At 44.3% G+C, this 17681-nt stretch overlaps 1 protein-coding gene across 2 annotated transcripts in view; it reads right to left on the bottom strand.

Annotated features, from left to right (window-relative positions):
* The window catches only part of LOC141146741 (caspase-8-like), a 109675-nt gene that overhangs the window by 39125 nt on the left and 52869 nt on the right, over nt 1-17681 (bottom strand). For both annotated transcript variants that reach the window (XM_073633258.1, XM_073633257.1), the window contains exons 5-6: nt 13985-14035; nt 13852-13904 (exon numbers count right to left, since the gene is read on the bottom strand). In XM_073633258.1, the coding sequence (XP_073489359.1) occupies nt 13852-13904; nt 13985-14035 (104 nt within the window). The remainder of the gene's footprint in view (nt 1-13851; nt 13905-13984; nt 14036-17681) is intronic.

The following is a 17681-nucleotide window of genomic DNA, read 5'->3' as shown; positions in this document are numbered from 1 at the left end:
TGTCATTGGATGGGAAAAATGACCCTGCATCGGTGGTGTCATTGGATGGAAACAAAATGACCCTGCATCGGTGGTGTCATTAGATGGGAAAAATGACCCTGCATCGGTGATGTCATTACATGGGAAAAATGACCCTGCATCGGTGATATCATTAGATGGGAAAAATGACCCTGCATCGGTGGTGTCATTGGATGGGAAAAATGACCCTGCATCGGTGGTGTCATTGGATGGAAACAAAATGACCCTGCATCGGTGGTGTCTTTAGATGGGAAAAATGACCCTGCATCGGTGATGTCATTACATGGGAAAAATGACCCTGCATCGGTGATATCATTAGATGGGAAAAATGACCCTGCATCGGTGATATCATTACATGGGAAAAATGACCCTGCATCGGTGGTGTCTTTAGATGGGAAAAATGACCCTGCATCGGTGATGTCATTACATGGGAAAAATGACCCTGCATCGGTGGTGTCTTTAGATGGGAAAAATGACCCTGCATCGGTGATATCATTACATGGGAAAAATGACCCTGCATCGGTGATGTCATTAGATGGGAAAAATGACCCTGCATCGGTGGTGTCATTGGATGGAAACAAAATGACCCTGCATCGGTGGTGTCATTAGATGGGAAAAATGACCCTGCATCGGTGATAACATTACATGGGAAAAATGACCCTGCATCGGTGATATCATTACATGGGAAAAATGACCCTGCATCGGTGATATCATTACATGGGAAAAATGACCCTGCATCGGTGGTGTCACTGGATGGGAAAAATGACCCTGCATCGGTGATGTCATTAGATGGGAAAAATGACCCTGCATCGGTGGTGTCATTGGATGGGAAAAATGACCCTGCATCGGTGGTGTCATTGGATGGAAACAAAATGACCCTGCATCGGTGGTGTCATTAGATGGGAAAAATGACCCTGCATCGGTGATAACATTACATGGGAAAAATGACCCTGCATCGGTGATATCATTACATGGGAAAAATGACCCTGCATCGGTGATATCATTACATGGGAAAAATGACCCTGCATCGGTGGTGTCATTGGATAGGAAAAATGACCCTGCATCGGTGGTGTCACTGGATGGGAAAAATGACCCTGCATCGGTGGTGTCATTACATGGGAAAAATGACCCTGCATCGGTGGTGTCACTGGATGGAAAAAAATTCTGTGTCAATGGTGTAGCTAAGAGGAAAATGGCGCTGCATCGGTGTCAGTGGGGATAAAGTGCAGCCAATCAGTGAAGGGGAGATATGGGCGTGTACATTGTAGTACACACAGATTATAGTGCAGAGCCCAGGGCTGAGTTATGAGATATGATGGTTATCATGCAGCTTCCAGGGACAATCTCCTGAAATTGAGAACTGGCCCCATGTCACCAAAATCATCCCAATATATACACAGATTTATAAAAAAATCCCTACTCTCTAATTTATAGTAGTCAGTTTATACAACAATTTTATCAATATGTCTTTGTTAATATGCCTTGAAATCAATTTGGATATATCAATAAAATACATATATATAATATATTTTAAAATATGTTTAATATAAAATCAATATATTGAAAATATATAACTAAAGGTTATGCTATGAACTGGATTAGAACCCACAACTTTCAACACTATAAACCTGTTGCTCTAGCCACTAGGCTATCACTTAAGGACACTTTATCAGTTCTTTTTATGTTGAATATGAGATAAATTATGTGTGAAACACCTTATCAGCCCATACAATTAATTGCTATGATTAATCCGTTATGAACATAGACACCCATTTTTCTGCTGCCTTCTAGCCATTCACAATTCCCTCATGTAGGGGCAATAGTGCAATGTGTCCTACAAGTTGGGGTGCAGAGCTGTGCTGGTCATTGTGTTCTGTTATCTATGGAAGCTGTGTCCCCCCCCACTCACACACAATACACAAGTTTTCAGCATGGCTCTTTATGTTGGAGCAGATGACAGAGAAGGATAAGACAGCAGAGGAACCAGAGAATCCAGCACTGCCTGCTTCCCTATACTGTGTGCTGTAACCAAGATAGATTTACATATTCATATACAGAGCAGAAGACATGTATGTCTGCAGAATGATGATCTGTGGGTGTTACTACCTTATTGCTCATTGGTCCTAAAATCTTCCTAATAAAGACTACTATATTTATAAACTCAGAATTCTGACTTTGAAACTCAGAATTCTGACTTTGAAACTCAGAATTCTGACTTTTAATCTCAGAATTCTGACTTTTAATCTCAGAATTCTGACTTTTAATCTCAGAATTCTGACTTTGAAACTCAGAATTCTGACTTTGAAACTCAGAATTCTGACTTTGAATCTCAGAATTCTGACTTTTAATCTCAGAATTCTGACTTTGAAACTCAGAATTTTGACTTTTAATCTCAGAATTCTGTAGATTTTTTTTTTTTTTAAACTCAGGATTCTGACTTTGAATCTCAGAATTCTGACTTTGAATCTCAGAATTCTGAGTTTCAAACTCAGAATTCTGACTTTCAACCTCAGAATTCTGTAAAAAAAAAAATTTTTTTTTGCAAACTCATAATTCTGTATTTTTTTTATGATGGCCCCAGGGCTCTTCCATAACATTCCATAAAGAATGTGATTTATAGAAAACTATGTTTATTTCACAGATGCGTTAATGGTACATTTCTTGAATTGCTAACAAGCTTTATAAGAAAGTAAACAAAGATACTAACAGGTACAGTGTTGGCATATACAGTATCTCACAAAAGTGAGTACATCCCTCACATTTTTGTAAATATTTTATTATATATTTTCATGTGACAACACTGAAGAAATGACACTTTGCTACAAAGTAGTGAGTGTACAGCTTGTAGAACAGTGTAAACTTGCTGTCCCATCAATGTACTGTAAAGCTGTGTACACACGGGCGGACTTTCCGACCGCACTGGTCCGACGGACCGAACCCGGCGGACAATCTGACCGCGTGTGGTCTGCTTCGGACTTCCAACGGATCGTTTCGCTAGGAAATCCGATGGACTTTAGATTTGAAGCCTGCTTCAAATCTTTCTGTCGTAACTCTGCCGGACTCAGTTCCTAACGGAAAGCCCATTTGTCTGTATGCCGGTATACCAGATACGACGTAAGGGCAGGGTACTGCATCTCGCACTCGCTGCAATAGGAAAAACAAATTTTCCTATTGCGGCGAGGGGGAGGCGACGATGTCCCTTAGGTCTGGTATGGATTTTAAGGGGAACCCCCTACGCCGAAAAAATGGCATGGGGTCCCCCCCAAAATCCATACCAGACCCCCATATCTGAGCACGCAGCCTGGCCGGTCAGGAAAGGGGGTGGGGCGAGCGAGCTGCCCCCCCCTCCTGAACTGTACCGGGCCACATGCCCTCAACATGGGGGGTGGGTGCTTTGGGGGAGGGGGGACTCTGTGGGCCCCCCCAAAGCACCTTGTCCCCATGCTGATGAGGACAAGGGCCTTTTCCCGACAACCCTGGCTGTTGGTTGTCGGGGTCTGCGGGCGGGGGGGGCTTATCGGAGTCCGGGAGCCCCCTTTAATAAGGGGGCCCCCAGATCCCGGCCCCCCACCCTATGTGAATGAGTAAGGAGTACATCGTACCCCTACCCATTCACCTAGGGAAAAAGTGTCAATAAAAAAAACACACTAGACAGGTTTTCAAAGTAATTTACTAGACAGCTCCGGGGGTCTTCTTCCAACTTCGGGGGTCTCTCTGGCCTCTTCTCCCGATGTCCGGTTCTTCTCTGCTCTCTCCGGCGTCTTCTCCCGATGTCCGGTTCTTCTCCGCTCTCTCTGGCCTCTTCTCCCGATGTTCAGTCCTTCTCCCGGTGTTCGGCCTCTTCTCCTGCTTTCCGGTTCTTCTGCCGAGCTCCTCTGCTATCTTCTGCTCCTTTGCGCTCTTTTGCTAGTGGTAGCCCGGTCTTCTTCATCGTCTTCTCTCCTTTTCTCTTCTTCCGATGTTGACATGATGCTCTCTCCTGCTGTAATGCTGTGTGAGCGGTGCGTGATGACTTATATAGGCGGTGACCCTGTCCCCTTATAACGTCACAGTCCCTGGGCATGCTGGGACTGTGATGTCATAAGGGGCGTGGTCAACATCACCCGGTGACCACACCCCCTTATGACCTCACAGTCCCAGCATGCCCCGGGACTGTGACGTCATAAGGGGGCGGGGTCACCGCCTATATAAGTCATTGCAGAGCGCTCCACACAGCATTACAGTGGGAGAGAGCGTCGTTTCAGCATTGAAAGAAGAGAAGACGACGAAGAAGACCGGGTCACCACTAGCAAAAGAGCGGCAAAAGAGCAGAAGATAGCGGAGGAGCCCGGCAGAAGTACCGGAGAGCGAGAGAAGAGGCCGAACACCGGGAGAAGAACCGAACATTGGGAGAAGAGGCTGGAGAGAGCGGAGAAGAACCGGACATCGGGAGAAGACGCCGGAGAGAGCGGAGAAGAACCGGACATCAGGAGAAGAGGCCGGAGAGACCCCTGAAGTCGGAAGAAGACCCCCGAAGTTGGAAGAAGACCCCCGGAGCTGTCTAATAAATTACTTTAAAAACCTGTCTAGTGTGTTTTTTTATTGACACTTTTCCCTAGGTGAATGGGTAGGGGTACGATGTACCCCTACCCATTCACATAGGGTGGGGGCCGGGATCTGGGGGCCCCCTTATTAAAGGGGGCTCCCGGATTCCGACAAGCCCCCCGCCTGCAGACCCCGACAACCAACGGCTAGGGTTGTCGGGAAGAGGCCCTTGTCCTCATCAACATGGGGACAAGGTGCTTTGGGGTGGGGGGCCCGCAGGGCCCCCCCCTCCCCCAAAGCACCCACCCCCCCATGTTGAGGGCATGCGGCCTGGTGCGGTTCAGGAGGGGGGGGCAGCTCGCTCATCCCCACCCCCTTTCCTGACCGGCCGGGCTGCATGCTCAGATAGGGGTCTGGTATGGATTTTGGGGGGACCCCACGTCGTTTTTTCGGTGTAGGGGGTTCCCCTAAAATCCATACCAGACCTAAGGGCCTGATATGCCCCGCGACGGGGCTCACAAGGTGTCAATCTCGCCTATAAAAGCGGAAAGATTGACTTCCTTTTCTAGTCCCGTCGTACCCAAGTCACGTTCAAAATGAACGGACTTGTTCGTGTGTGGGCAAGTCCGTTCATTTGTAAAGTCCGCCGTAACTCCATTGGGAAATAGGTCCGCCGGAAAGTCCGGTCGTGTGTAGGCAAGGCCGTCCGTAGTCCGGTCGTGTGTAGGCAAGTCCGTCCATAAAAAAAGTCCGGCGGAAGTCTGTCAAAAGTCCGGTCAAAAAGTCCGACCATGTATGTTGCATTACTCAACACATACCCATTAATGTCTAAACCGCTGGCAACAAACGTGAGTACACCCCTAAGTGGAAATGTCCAAATTGGGCCAAAGTGTCAATATTTTGTGTGGCCACCATTATTTTCCAGCACTGCCTTAACCCTCTTGGGCATGGAGTTTACCAGAGCTTCACAGGTTGCCACTGGAGTCCTCTTCCACTCCTTCATGATGACTTTACAGAGCTGGTGGATGTTAGAGACCTTGTGCTCCTCCATTTTCTGTCTGAGGATGTCCCACCGAAGCTCAATGGGGTTTAGGTCTGGAGACATGCTTGGCCGGTCCATCACCTTTACCCTCAGCTTCTTTAGCAAGGCAGTGGTCGTCTTGGAGGTGTGCTTGGGGTCGGTATTGGGTTGGAATACTGCCCTGTGGCCCAGTCTTCGAAGGGAGGGGATTATGCTCTACTTCAATATGTCAAAGTACATGTTGGCATTCATGGTTCCCTCAATGAACTGTAGCTCCCCAGTGCCGGCAGGACTCATGCGGCCACCAGACCATGACACTCCCACCACCATGCTTGACTGTAGGAAAGACACACTTGTCTTTGTACTCCTCACCTGGTTGCCACCACACACGTTTGACACCATCTGAACCAAATACGTTTATCTTGGTCTCATCGGACAACAGGATATGGTTCCAGTAATCCATGTCCTCAGTCTGCTTGTCTTCAGCAAACTATTTGCGGACTTTCTTGTACATCATCTTTACGAAGAGGCTTCCTTCTGGGATGACAACCATGCAGATCAATTTGACGCAGTGTGCGGTGAATGGTCTGAGCACTGACAGGCTGACAACCCACCCCTTCAACCTATGCAGCAATGCTGGCAGCACTCATACATCTATTTCCCAAAGCCAACCTCTGGAAATGACGCTAAGCACGTGCACTCAACTTCTTTGGTCAACCATGGAGAGGCCTGTTCTGAGTAGAACCTGTCCTGTTAAACCGCTGTATGGTCTTGACCACCGTGCTGCAGCTCAGTTTCAAGGTCTTCGCAATCTTCTTATAGTTTAGGCCGTCTTTTTGTAAAGCAACAATTCTTTTTTTCAGATCCTCAGAGAGTTCTTTGCCATGAGGTGCCATATTGAACTTCCAGTGACTAGTATGAGAGAGTGAGAGCTATAACACCAAATTTAACACATCTGCTCCCCATTCACACCTGAGACCTTGTAACACTAATGAATTACATGACACCGGGGAGGGAAAATGGCTAATTAGGCCCAGTTTGGACATTTTCACTTAGGGGTGTACTCACTTTTGTTGCCAGCAGTTTAGACATTAATGACTGTGTGTTGAGTTATTTTGAGGGGTTAGCAAATTTACACTGTTATACAAGCTGTACACTCACTACTTTACATTGTAGCAAACTGTAATTTCTTCAGTGTTGTCACATGAAAAGATATAATAAAATATTTACAGAAAAGTGAGGGGTATACTCACTTTTGTGAGAAACTGTATACCATGCTGCTGCAGGTACAGTAAGTGAGTGAGAGGGAGTGGGAAAGGTTCAACAGTACCATATCCATATGGAGGGGATCTCCAAAAATCTAGTATTTTTATTCAAACACACACATGCACTTTGGTTTAATATTTAACATTAAGTATTTTTTATTGTTTGATTATATATTATATTATTATATTGTACAGTATATATTGCAGTTAATGTTTGTGGTTCTTTAGCTATGAATAAGCACTTTTAAGAAGTGTGAAACGCGTCAGCTCCTGTGATCCGTTGTCTGCTGTGGCTTGTACTTTTTGGATTATTATCCCCTTTTTTTTAATAAAGTCAGTTGATTTTGAGTGCGGCTGTCCAGAATCTTCCCTTCATCCTGTTAAGTAATGGTGTTGGATAATTCCTGACCTGAACTGTGGGGAGACCTCCCACTAAATTTGTGCACTACTGTCATGTGAAAGAGTGCTTCAGTAAGAAGGCTCAGAAAAAATATTGGTGGACAGATTGAATTTCTCATCCTCCATCATATCAACAAAATCTAAAAAGTGATGTCAGTTTATGACAAGCAAGGACTGAACAAAAGGGAATGTATTGAATTCAGAAACCTCATGAATGTGTCAAATGTCATTGTTTCACACACATATATATATATATATATATATATATATATATATATATATATGTATGTGTGTGTGTGTATATATATATATATATGGGCGGGTGAATGAAACATTGTTCAAGGTGTCACACAAATCCATTCACAAAGGAGGGTGCCACTGGACTCCCCAAAGCTGTATTGTTTATTTGATGAAAGACTGTGTCTTCAGACTTCAGAAAGAGTTGTTATGTAGGATGAGGCACAATTTCTGGTTGAGGAATTCACAAGGTACCAGAGACATTTAGAGGTCAAGAATGATTCTGCGGAAACTATGCTTGCTTCTATTGCTTGCATATAGTGATGAAATATCTGTACTGGCAAAATAACAGCAGACTAAAAGTATGTTGCCTTCAGTTTTGTATAGAAGTCTCCAATGTCTTTTGACATAGGATGCCAATAATGTGACCTAGGGCTGTAGGTAGGAAATCAACCAACTGTGCCAAAAACTTGGTGAATCCCCCAGATCCAGACTTGACTGGCTCAAACAACAACGGATTGTAGGCTTTATGGATCTTGGAAAGGCTCTAAGTGAGTGCTAGGAATTGATGTAGCTATCAGTTTGCCTTTACTGGTAAACTGGCATGATCTAACTTCTATGTTTGAACCTAGATGGCATACTGGTGAAGATGTAAGTATAAGAGTGAAGTGCTACCTCCCCAGAACTGGATAAATCACAAAACCAAATATAATCCTATACAGTGCAATCCATTGGCAACCGTAAATATGCACACTAATGACTTATACTGTATATTGCAACAGTTGTGGTGAAGACCTCCTATAAGCTCAATCCATACAGTATCAATAATATAATTTTAGCGGTCTCTTCGACTTCCAAGGGTCTGATGGTGATCCCCAGAGCCAGAGAGAACTGACATTCCTCCTCAGGGTGCAGGTCACTGTTTGTAAAATGAACAAAGAGAGTTTTATTTCTCTTAACAAGAACGGTGGAAGAGAGGGTTTAGGGCACAGGACACCCTTAGGCAAATGCAATAGCAATTAAGGCAAACTCTGCAGACAAAAATAGAACTAGGCAGACAGCAATACAGAAAGAGGGCCTTTAAGCTGAATGCAGCAATCTGTATCTTGTAGCAACTGCTGTCTCCTATGGCAACAACTACTCACACAGTATCCTATGGTGGATCTTCTAGTTTAACTCACAGTAACCCAATGCAGATCTTCCAGCTTAACTCACAGTATCCCACTGTAGATCCTTAAGCTCAGCTCGCCGTCTCTCTACACTTCTTGGACTCTCAGCCACCCACTGGGTTCCCCGAGCTTCACCCACAGCTAACCGCTGTACTTTATCTTCAAGCTTTACTTACAGCTACCCACCATACTACTTCAAGCTTTACTCACAGCTACCTGCTGCATTCCCGGATGAGTCTCAACTGAAGCTTTCAAACTTACTTCACTGTCCCCAGCTAGTGGAGCGTCTGCTCTGGTACTCCTGCAGAACTTCATCCCTTCCAAACTTGCCTCCGGCAACAGGAGTGGTCATCTCTTTGTGGCAACAGCTTCTCCTTTACCTCCGACAATGAACAGGCTCTCCTCAGGGGGGGGGGGGGCTCTAGCACACGCGGTTCTGCCCCAAGCTTTGGGCTTAATTTTGGCTGCTCCTCGTTTGCGAAACCCTGAACTGCTGGATAGGCCTTTAATGCACCTATCAGCCAACATGCCTCCTGGATAGGCCTCAGGCTTCAGGCCTAGCAACCAGATGCTTCTCGACACACACCCACCCAAGCCTCAGGCGGGAAGAACCCCGATCACCTGACTCCTCCCAAATAAATAACCTATTCCAGCAAACACAGCAGTTAAAGAAACTCCTGCTGATTGGCTGAGACAACCTATTTACCCAGCACCTAAATTTATGGTAATCCATCATTCCAATGCCAAAGGCAACAGTGCCACCTATTGACAGAAGAGAAAGACTACACTAAAACTCAGACTTAGGACAAAAATCAGTGGATCAACCTACCAATTAGCCAGGCTTATTATCACCTAGCACAACTAGATTTATTAGCAGCCCTGTTTAGGACCAGGGGGTTACATAATAGTGATTATTGTGGCAATAAACTAGTATGCAACATAACTAAAAATCAACATAAATTATAGTGAACGTGGACACTTTTCAGGGGCACATGTGAAACAACAAATGTGCTTATAATGTAACCAGTTCATTCAAAAAGTGAGTATGGCAAAAACAGTCCTTGATGGTAACTAAAATTACACACTTCCGTGTATTCAGTGTTTTTCACAAAAAATGCAAGTGCCCTCCATCAGTCAAACTATGCGCTCACCTCCCCGGGAGACCCCTCACAGGCCCTAAATGTGCCTTCCCCTTAGGGGTATTTATTCACTGGATGGTAGCTTCTCTGATGATCCTGAGACTCTCATTCAGCTCAGACAATACAACTCCATGTATGTATCATACGGACAGGAGAAAAACTAATATAGTGCTTTAACTGTGTAAAAGGTTGAGCTTTATTAAAAATAAAAAACACACTCACATTTGCCAGTGCACTACCTCCAGTGCACTAGGGTAACTCGCATGGTACATAGTGGGTGCAGGTACCCTTTAGGGTCACTTAGATATCCGCAGGTGCTCGGCTGTGTATTCACCAGAAGCTAACAGTCTTTTGTCACAGTTCATGTGACTTTCTCAAGAGGTCGTGACTTTCTCAAGTGACCTCTTGAGTAAGTTACGTGACCTGTGATGAAACGCGTCGCTCGGAGCCTGTGATGTCGTTGTGCATCACCAGGAAGCAACTGTTAGCTTCTGGTGAATACACAGCAGAGCATCTGCGGATATCTAAGTGACCCTAAGGGGTACCTACACACCCTATGTACCAAGCGAGTTACCCTAGTGCACTGGAGGTAGTGCACTAGCAAATGTGAGTGTGTTTTTCATTTTTAATAAAGCTCAACCTTTTCCACAGTTAAAGCACTATATTCGGTATTCTCCTGTCCGTATGATACATACACGGAGCTGTACTGTCTGAGCTGAATGAGAGTCCCAGGATCATCAGAGAAGCTGCCATTCCCAGGATCATCAGAAAAGGGTAAGGCGTATTTAGACCCTGTGAGGGGTCTCCCAGGGAGGTGAGCGCATAGTTTGACTGGTGGAGGGCACATGCTACTCTCTGTGAAACACTGAATTCACGGAAGTGTGTCATTTCAGTTACCATCATTGTTTGTTTTTGGCATGCTCACTTTTTGAATGGAAAGTGGCCAAGTTCACTGTAATTTATGTTATATTTTTAGTTATGTTGCATACTAGTTTATTGCCGCAATAAGTCACTATTATACTATTATGTTATTGATACTGTATGTCATCAGTGTGCATATTTACGGTTGCCAATGAGTGGCACCACTATCACTGTATAGGATTATATTTGGTTTTGTGATTTATCCAGTTCTGAGGAGGTAGCACTTAATTTAATTTATTTTATTTTTACACTTGCAAAGTAACTCATAGTAGCGCAGAAGTTAGATCATTATTTGATATTGATGTTGTGTAGAAAAAAATTGCTTGGGTTTGCAGTCTTATTTAAAGTACAACTAAATGCAAAACTTTTTTTTTTTAGTCTGTCTTGTTCACCATTATCATTGAAAGTGAGATTAATGCCGCGTACACACGACCGGACTTTCCGGCAGACTAGGTCCAACGGTCTTTCCGACGGTCTGACAGACTTTCGGCGGACCTTCGACAAACTTTCCTAATGAACGGACTTGCCTACACACGATCACACCGTCCAACAGATTCGTACGTGATGACATACGACCGGACTAAAATAAGGAAGTTGATAGCCAGTAGCCAATAGCTGCCCTAGCGTCGGTTTTAGTCCATCGGACTAGCATACAGACAAGCGGACCAGACTCGAGTTCGTCGGAAAGATTTGAAACATGTTTTATTTCTAGGTTCATCGGACTTTTGGTAAAAAAAAAGTTCCCTGGAGCCCACACACGATCGAATTGTCCGACGGAGTCCGGTCCGCTGGACCAAGTCTGCCGGAAAGTCCGCTCATGTGTACGCAGTATTAGAGAAAATCACAAATTTTGGGTTGTCCCCAGAAAAGTAATAGAGGGGAAATCTTCCAAAAGGGACACTTCTAGTGGCCTGGGGGTCCCCAAGGTATTCGCTTAATTTGCACAATGAGACAGATGGCAAAAAATATATATTACATACAGTCTTTTACATTAAGCTGACCTCTTTCATGTGTACATCTAAAAAATGAAAAAAAAACTATAGTTCCTCTTTAATCCTTGTTTGAAACAATACCAAACCCCAATTTAAAAGACTAATCTAGGGGCCAGAAAACAGCACTGTGCATCCAGGAAAAGATCATAATAAAGGGCATGATAGAGTTGTAGAATTCATATGAACTGTTTTTCCATGATTCCCAATCAAGTGAGCCCACCCTAGTGGTAGTCAGGGGGCAGAAACGGACTCGAGTCTGGTTGAAAAGTCCGCTCGTCTGTATGCTAGTCCGACGGACAAAAACCGACGCTAGGGCAGCTATTGGCTACTGGCTATGACTTCCTTATTTTAGTCCGGTCGTACGTCATCACGTACGAATTCGACGGACTTTGGTTGATCGTGTGTAGGCAAGTTTGTTCAATCGGAAAGTCTGTCGTAAAGTCCGTTGAAAAGTCCACCGGACAAAGTCTGCCGTAAAGTCCGCTCGTGTGTACGCGGCATTAGACTCTCATCTTGCATTGCTCTTCTCAATATGAACGTGTCAGAGCAGGAAAGATGGCCGCGGCTCATGTTCATGAACAGAAGCAGAGTTTGCGTACCGAAGCAAATTTTTGTGAACTTTTCTGTTTGCGAACCAAGTTCACGAACAGAAGGGTTCGTGAACCGAAGTATCACTGTAGTTCTAGTTTAAGCAAATCAAAATTGAATCGAATCAAGTACTGGAACAAAAAGTTATCATTAAGATAAAGGACTCAGTTTGGCTGGTATGAGTAACCTGAAAGTATGATTGATTCCGGGTTCTCACGTTGGTGGTAGAGTTATTGCAACCAAAGTGTTGTGGCCGATGTATAGGGATATCAATTCTCATAAGCCAGGGGTAAACAGGACCTTTACTGTAATCAAGACAAGCTTGTTTTTATTTTTCTCTTTCTTAAAGCGGAACTGCAGTCTGTTCACATATTTTGTAATAAAAACATCTTTGCCATTCTGAAGCTTCCCTCCAACCACTTTGAATATTATTTTATATATACTGTGATTCTGTACTTGCCAAATATGCTGCAGAAATATTCATCCACTAAGTCTGGTTGCATCTATTTTAACTGTGGGCAGCTGAAGCTGCTGCCTGTTTACTTCCTGGATTTACACAGACACACAGAGGCACACCTCCAGCTCTGCAGCTCTCATTGATCCTCTTATCACTCATCCCCCCTCCCTTCCTGGCAAACTCTCCCCAGAGTGAGAGACAGAGCTGTGCATGATGTCATAAGCCTAGGCTAATGACCAGACAAGAAAGAGGAAGTGGGCTGTATAAGGTATTTACTGGCAGAAAAAAATGTTTTATTATCCAAAGTTAAAACAACGAGGGGAGAACATTTAATAGATGGAATGATGAAAAAATGACTGAAGGTCCGCTTTAATCATATCTGTATAGACCTTTCAGATTCAATTCAAATTGGATGTTGTCAATGACTTTGCCCTTGAGTGAAAGCTCAAGTGCTTATTGGTCATTGGTCATTCTGACTATTTATAATGTGCTCATGTATTAGCTTGTGTCTGCCACAGGGTTCTTGTCTGCCTAAGGCAGAGGTCTCCAAACTTTCAAAACAAAGGTCCAGTTTACTGCCATTCAAACTATAGGGGGCCAGACTGTGGCCAGTGGGAGTAGAAAATGCCCTGGCATCAGTAGGAGTAAGCAAAGCCATAGGCTTGGTGATCAGTGGGAATAACCAAAATTACATCATTGGTGTCAGTGAGAGAAATAGTGCCACGTAATTGTTGTCAGTGAGAAAATTATTTCCACATCCCTGGTATCAGTGGAAGAAGTAGTATCCCATTATTGCTGTCAGTGGGAGGAATAATGCCTCAAGGGCCAGATTAGGGCAAGCAAATGGCCATATCTGGCCCGCGGGTTGCAGTTTGGAGACCCCTGGTCTAAGGGGTACTGTGTGGCCCTGAAATGTCAGTGGTTATGCTACATACTGTTACTTAAGTTACAACTTGCATTGCTAATATTAGTGTGCTGGCATCTGTTTAGTTTTATATCTGTCAGCCATGGTTAAAATGACAGAATCACTTTAAACAATATATTAATATAAATATTAATCATTATGTAAGATTTTGCAAAAGAATACAGTATATCACATCATTTATGCAGAATTGTCTTACTTTGCCTCTTCCAGAATCATCTTTCAGCTCCTCTGGCTGATTAGTTGGATTCTCTAAGAGAAAGTAAAATAAATACAGGACTTAACAATAAATCTGATTACAATAGTATTGATTTTTTAAAATGTATGCATACCTTGGATTGGTTTCTTCTCCTGTGTGGAATCGAGGCATTTTGCTTGTCTGCCTGTAAAAAATAAAATACCTAAGGTCATTTACAATGTAAAAATACACATACTTGCAGATAGAAAGATAATTTGTGTGCCTTAAAGCTGAACTCTGGGTTTAAAACAAAAATACTTTTGCAGTGGGCAGCCCCTGCACTGCAAGGGTTTATTGTTTGTTATGTCTGGGAGTAGATGAATAAAGTTTAATTCTCACCTTATTCCTCGCTCTGGCAGGCTTCCAGCATTTACCTCTTATTACCCAATGCTCCAGGTTGTGGATGGGCTCTCAATGTCCTTATATACAATGCAGAACTATTGATCCTGCATTGTATGTGATCATGTCACAATGCAGTCCCCAGCCAGAGCACCTTAGAGAAAAGGCTTCCACGGACTGGTCACACAGCATGGAGGAAGCTTACCAGAGCGAGGAATAAGGTAAGTATTACCTCTATCCCTAGACTTAAAGCGGGGGTCCACCTATCTATCGTTTTTTTTTTTTTTGAGTTCATTCACAAACTTTTCTTCTCAGCATTACATACTCACATATTGTGTGTAATATGTCTGCCTGTGTCAGATTTCGTCGGAAAGAATAACTTATATTATTCGCTGCAGGCGGTTTCCATCTTCATTGTGGGCATTTGAAGCCCACAAGTATTTATTTCCTGGATGTGGTGAATGCTGTGCTCCCAGCATTCACCGCTCATTCCCGCACATGCTCAGTGGCATCCTGGGAAGCCTGAGACTAGCTCCCAGGAGTTTGGGAGAGGCTAGAAACACGCCTACTCCCATGGGAGGAGAACCAGGAAGTGAAAGAAGAATAGAAAAATATAAGGTAATTACGGCGATTTAAATTTTTTTTGGCATGTCAGCATCTAGGCAAGGAAGAGAATACATACAGATATTGTTCAAAATTTGGGTGGAACCCCGCTTTAAAGTGGTTCTTCAGTCCTCTATTAAAAAAATTAAAGTCAGCAGCTACAAAAACTATAGCTGCTGACTTTTAATAATTAGACACTCATCTGTCCCAGGATCCAGTGGTATCTTCACTTGGCCAGTTTCTTCAACAGGCTTCGAGCCCCAGTAGAAAACGAGAGTCACTTTTTTGAAAATAAGGATTATTGTCCTGGTGTTTTAGCTTTATGAATTAAGCCTATATTGACTTAATTTACATTAATGCTATTCATGTTTGAATTGTGCTTTATTTGTGAATTGCACTTTATTTGTTCCACTTTCAATTTCTAGATACAGTATGTCTCAATGTTGGTACTCCTAACACTCGAATAAAACCACAAATGTGTGTATAGATACTGTATGAAAGAAATACACAAAGCACACCAAGATTTACCGGTAAGTAAGAATTCACATCACCCTTGAATTTGCTAATCTCACAGTTTAGGTTTAATTGAATTGTGTGTAGAAGAATCTAAACTACTGTCTGGTTTTACTACTATCTGGTAGTCAGAGAGATTCACCCTCACTTCTTGTCCTGTTTATAGTGGTTTTACTAGACAGGAAGTCACAGAAACTCTACAACAGGGCCTCTTAGAGGATTGTAATAAGGATTAGAACTAATGATCATATAAGTCATATAAGCTGGCTGGATATACATGTGGGTGGGTGCAGTGTGGTACAGCAGCAGTAGCACACACTCAGTCAAGATGCAGTTGAAAAACTTGTATTGAAGTCAAAGAACAACAGTTTATAACAAACCCAGTGGAAGGAGCCCCAACTGGGAAACACTCACGGATGACAGCAGCATGTAGCAGAGCAGGTTTCACTCATGCTGACAGAGTCTATCTTGAGGTACGGAATACAGCCTGGCTGGTCCAAGTATCCCTATGTGATAAGCGTCTGTGGTAGTCAGTCCTTGTTGATCGCCAACTCTGGGTTACTCTGGGTTACCAACTCTAAGCCCCAGCCTTCTTCTTCACCAGGGCCCCTGATAATGGGTATGGCCTTGCAGCAAGCTGGAACCAGGTCGCAGGCCCCCAGGTATGCCCAGCTGAGACCACTTGCATGTGCAAAGTACAAACAGCTGGAGACAACAGGAAATCCAGAAGACAAGCCAAGGTTGGGATGGGCAGCAAACAAGCACAGACGGAGAATGAATGGGTACACAGGTAGTCAGGCACAGGATACACAAGTAGCAAGCAAACAGGAGCTCAGAGCACTGTGAAGTTGCTCAGGCAATGTGGGCTACACTGAGCATGCCTTATATAGGCATGCAAGCTAGGAGGTGGGCCAGGAAGTGATGAAAGGGAAGGAAATAAAAGCCCACAGAATAGTAGGTGACACTCATAGGTGAGCACAGCCAAACCACACATGTGAAAGGATCAGGGTAGAAAAAGCACTGCAGCAAGGAGGTAAGAATACACAGATAGGAAACTACAGGTTAACTTGTGACAGTTCCAGACAGTCTGTGCTACTTTCTGGAGTAGTTGGACTGTCCGTGTTGTGCTTGGGTATTTCGCCTCTTGAGTGTCAGGAGCCAAAGGCTCTAGCAGGAGAGGGGGCAGGTACATTTCCTTGAGCACTGGTGTGATATCTGTAGGATTGAATGGATATCTGTCTTCAGCTGGCTTGGTGGAGACTAATCGCTACTTGGCACACAAGGTCTCAGTAGGTTACAGTGGAGGTGTCTCTTAGTGGGATTAAACCCTTCCGAGACAACATTGTGCACCAGAATTGGAGGGAAGGGCTGCTTTTCAACCTGATAAGGGGTATGTTCCCATTTGGGTTCCAGTCTGCTACCTCTCTCATTTTTGGTATTTTTCACCAACACCCAGTCCAAGTGTTGGACATGATTATCAAAAGCATTGGAAAAAATGATGCCAAGTTAAGGGTAGAAAAATATTTGGCCTGCCCTAACGCCATCAGTGATGCCTCTACCTGAAGCCACGTGTAAGCATCCCTGTGGGTGCAGGAGTTTAACTTGTTATGGTCGACACAGAACTGTAGGCTTTCATCTGTCTTTCTCACCAGCCCAAGGGCTGTGGCTCTCCAGGATTACCCTGCTTTGCAGCATGTTGAGAAGCAAGTCCTTGAACTTCTGGCACTGAGTGTGGGGGGGGGGGGGGACCATTCCCAGGTTGGTGGAACGTCCCCCGTATGAATTGGGTGGTCAATGGCTTCTGTGTACCGGTAGTCCTCCGGACTGGCAGCAAAGACCAAAAGGTGCTTCTCTAACAGTTGGTGTAGCATCCTTTGCTGTGGCAGGGAATAGCCCTGGAAAGGAATGTCCAGCTGTTCCAGCAGCAGCTTGTATTATGACTCCAACGAGGCCATGGGTACATATGGCCTCTACCTCAGGCTGCGCTTCCAAGATGCAGTGACAGGGTATTATGTACAGGTCTGCTAAAGTGGCATGGTTGGGGAATATTATCAGGGTGGTCCCCAGGTAAATGACTTGTACCAGGATCTTCCCCTTGTGAACCTTAGACAGGGTGCATTCAACCATCCATTCTCTGGGTGCCACTGGGTCTTTGCTGGATTCTATTATCATGGTGGCCCCTTGCAATTTCTTGTGGGCCCCTATGGGAAGGGACCAGACTTCCTCTTGGAGGGGTGCCAGTAATAGCTTCTGTTTAGGAGGTGTATGGACAACCCTGACTTGCCTGGCTGCCCTCTGTTGAGCTTCAAAGCCCAGATGATGTTGAGCCATACAGC

Source organism: Aquarana catesbeiana, linkage group LG06, assembly GCF_042186555.1.
Source record: "Aquarana catesbeiana isolate 2022-GZ linkage group LG06, ASM4218655v1, whole genome shotgun sequence".
Taxonomy (NCBI): Eukaryota; Metazoa; Chordata; class Amphibia; order Anura; family Ranidae; genus Aquarana; species Aquarana catesbeiana.
The sequence above is the reverse complement of the archived record's forward strand: the minus strand, read 5'-3'. Positions and strand labels throughout refer to the sequence as shown.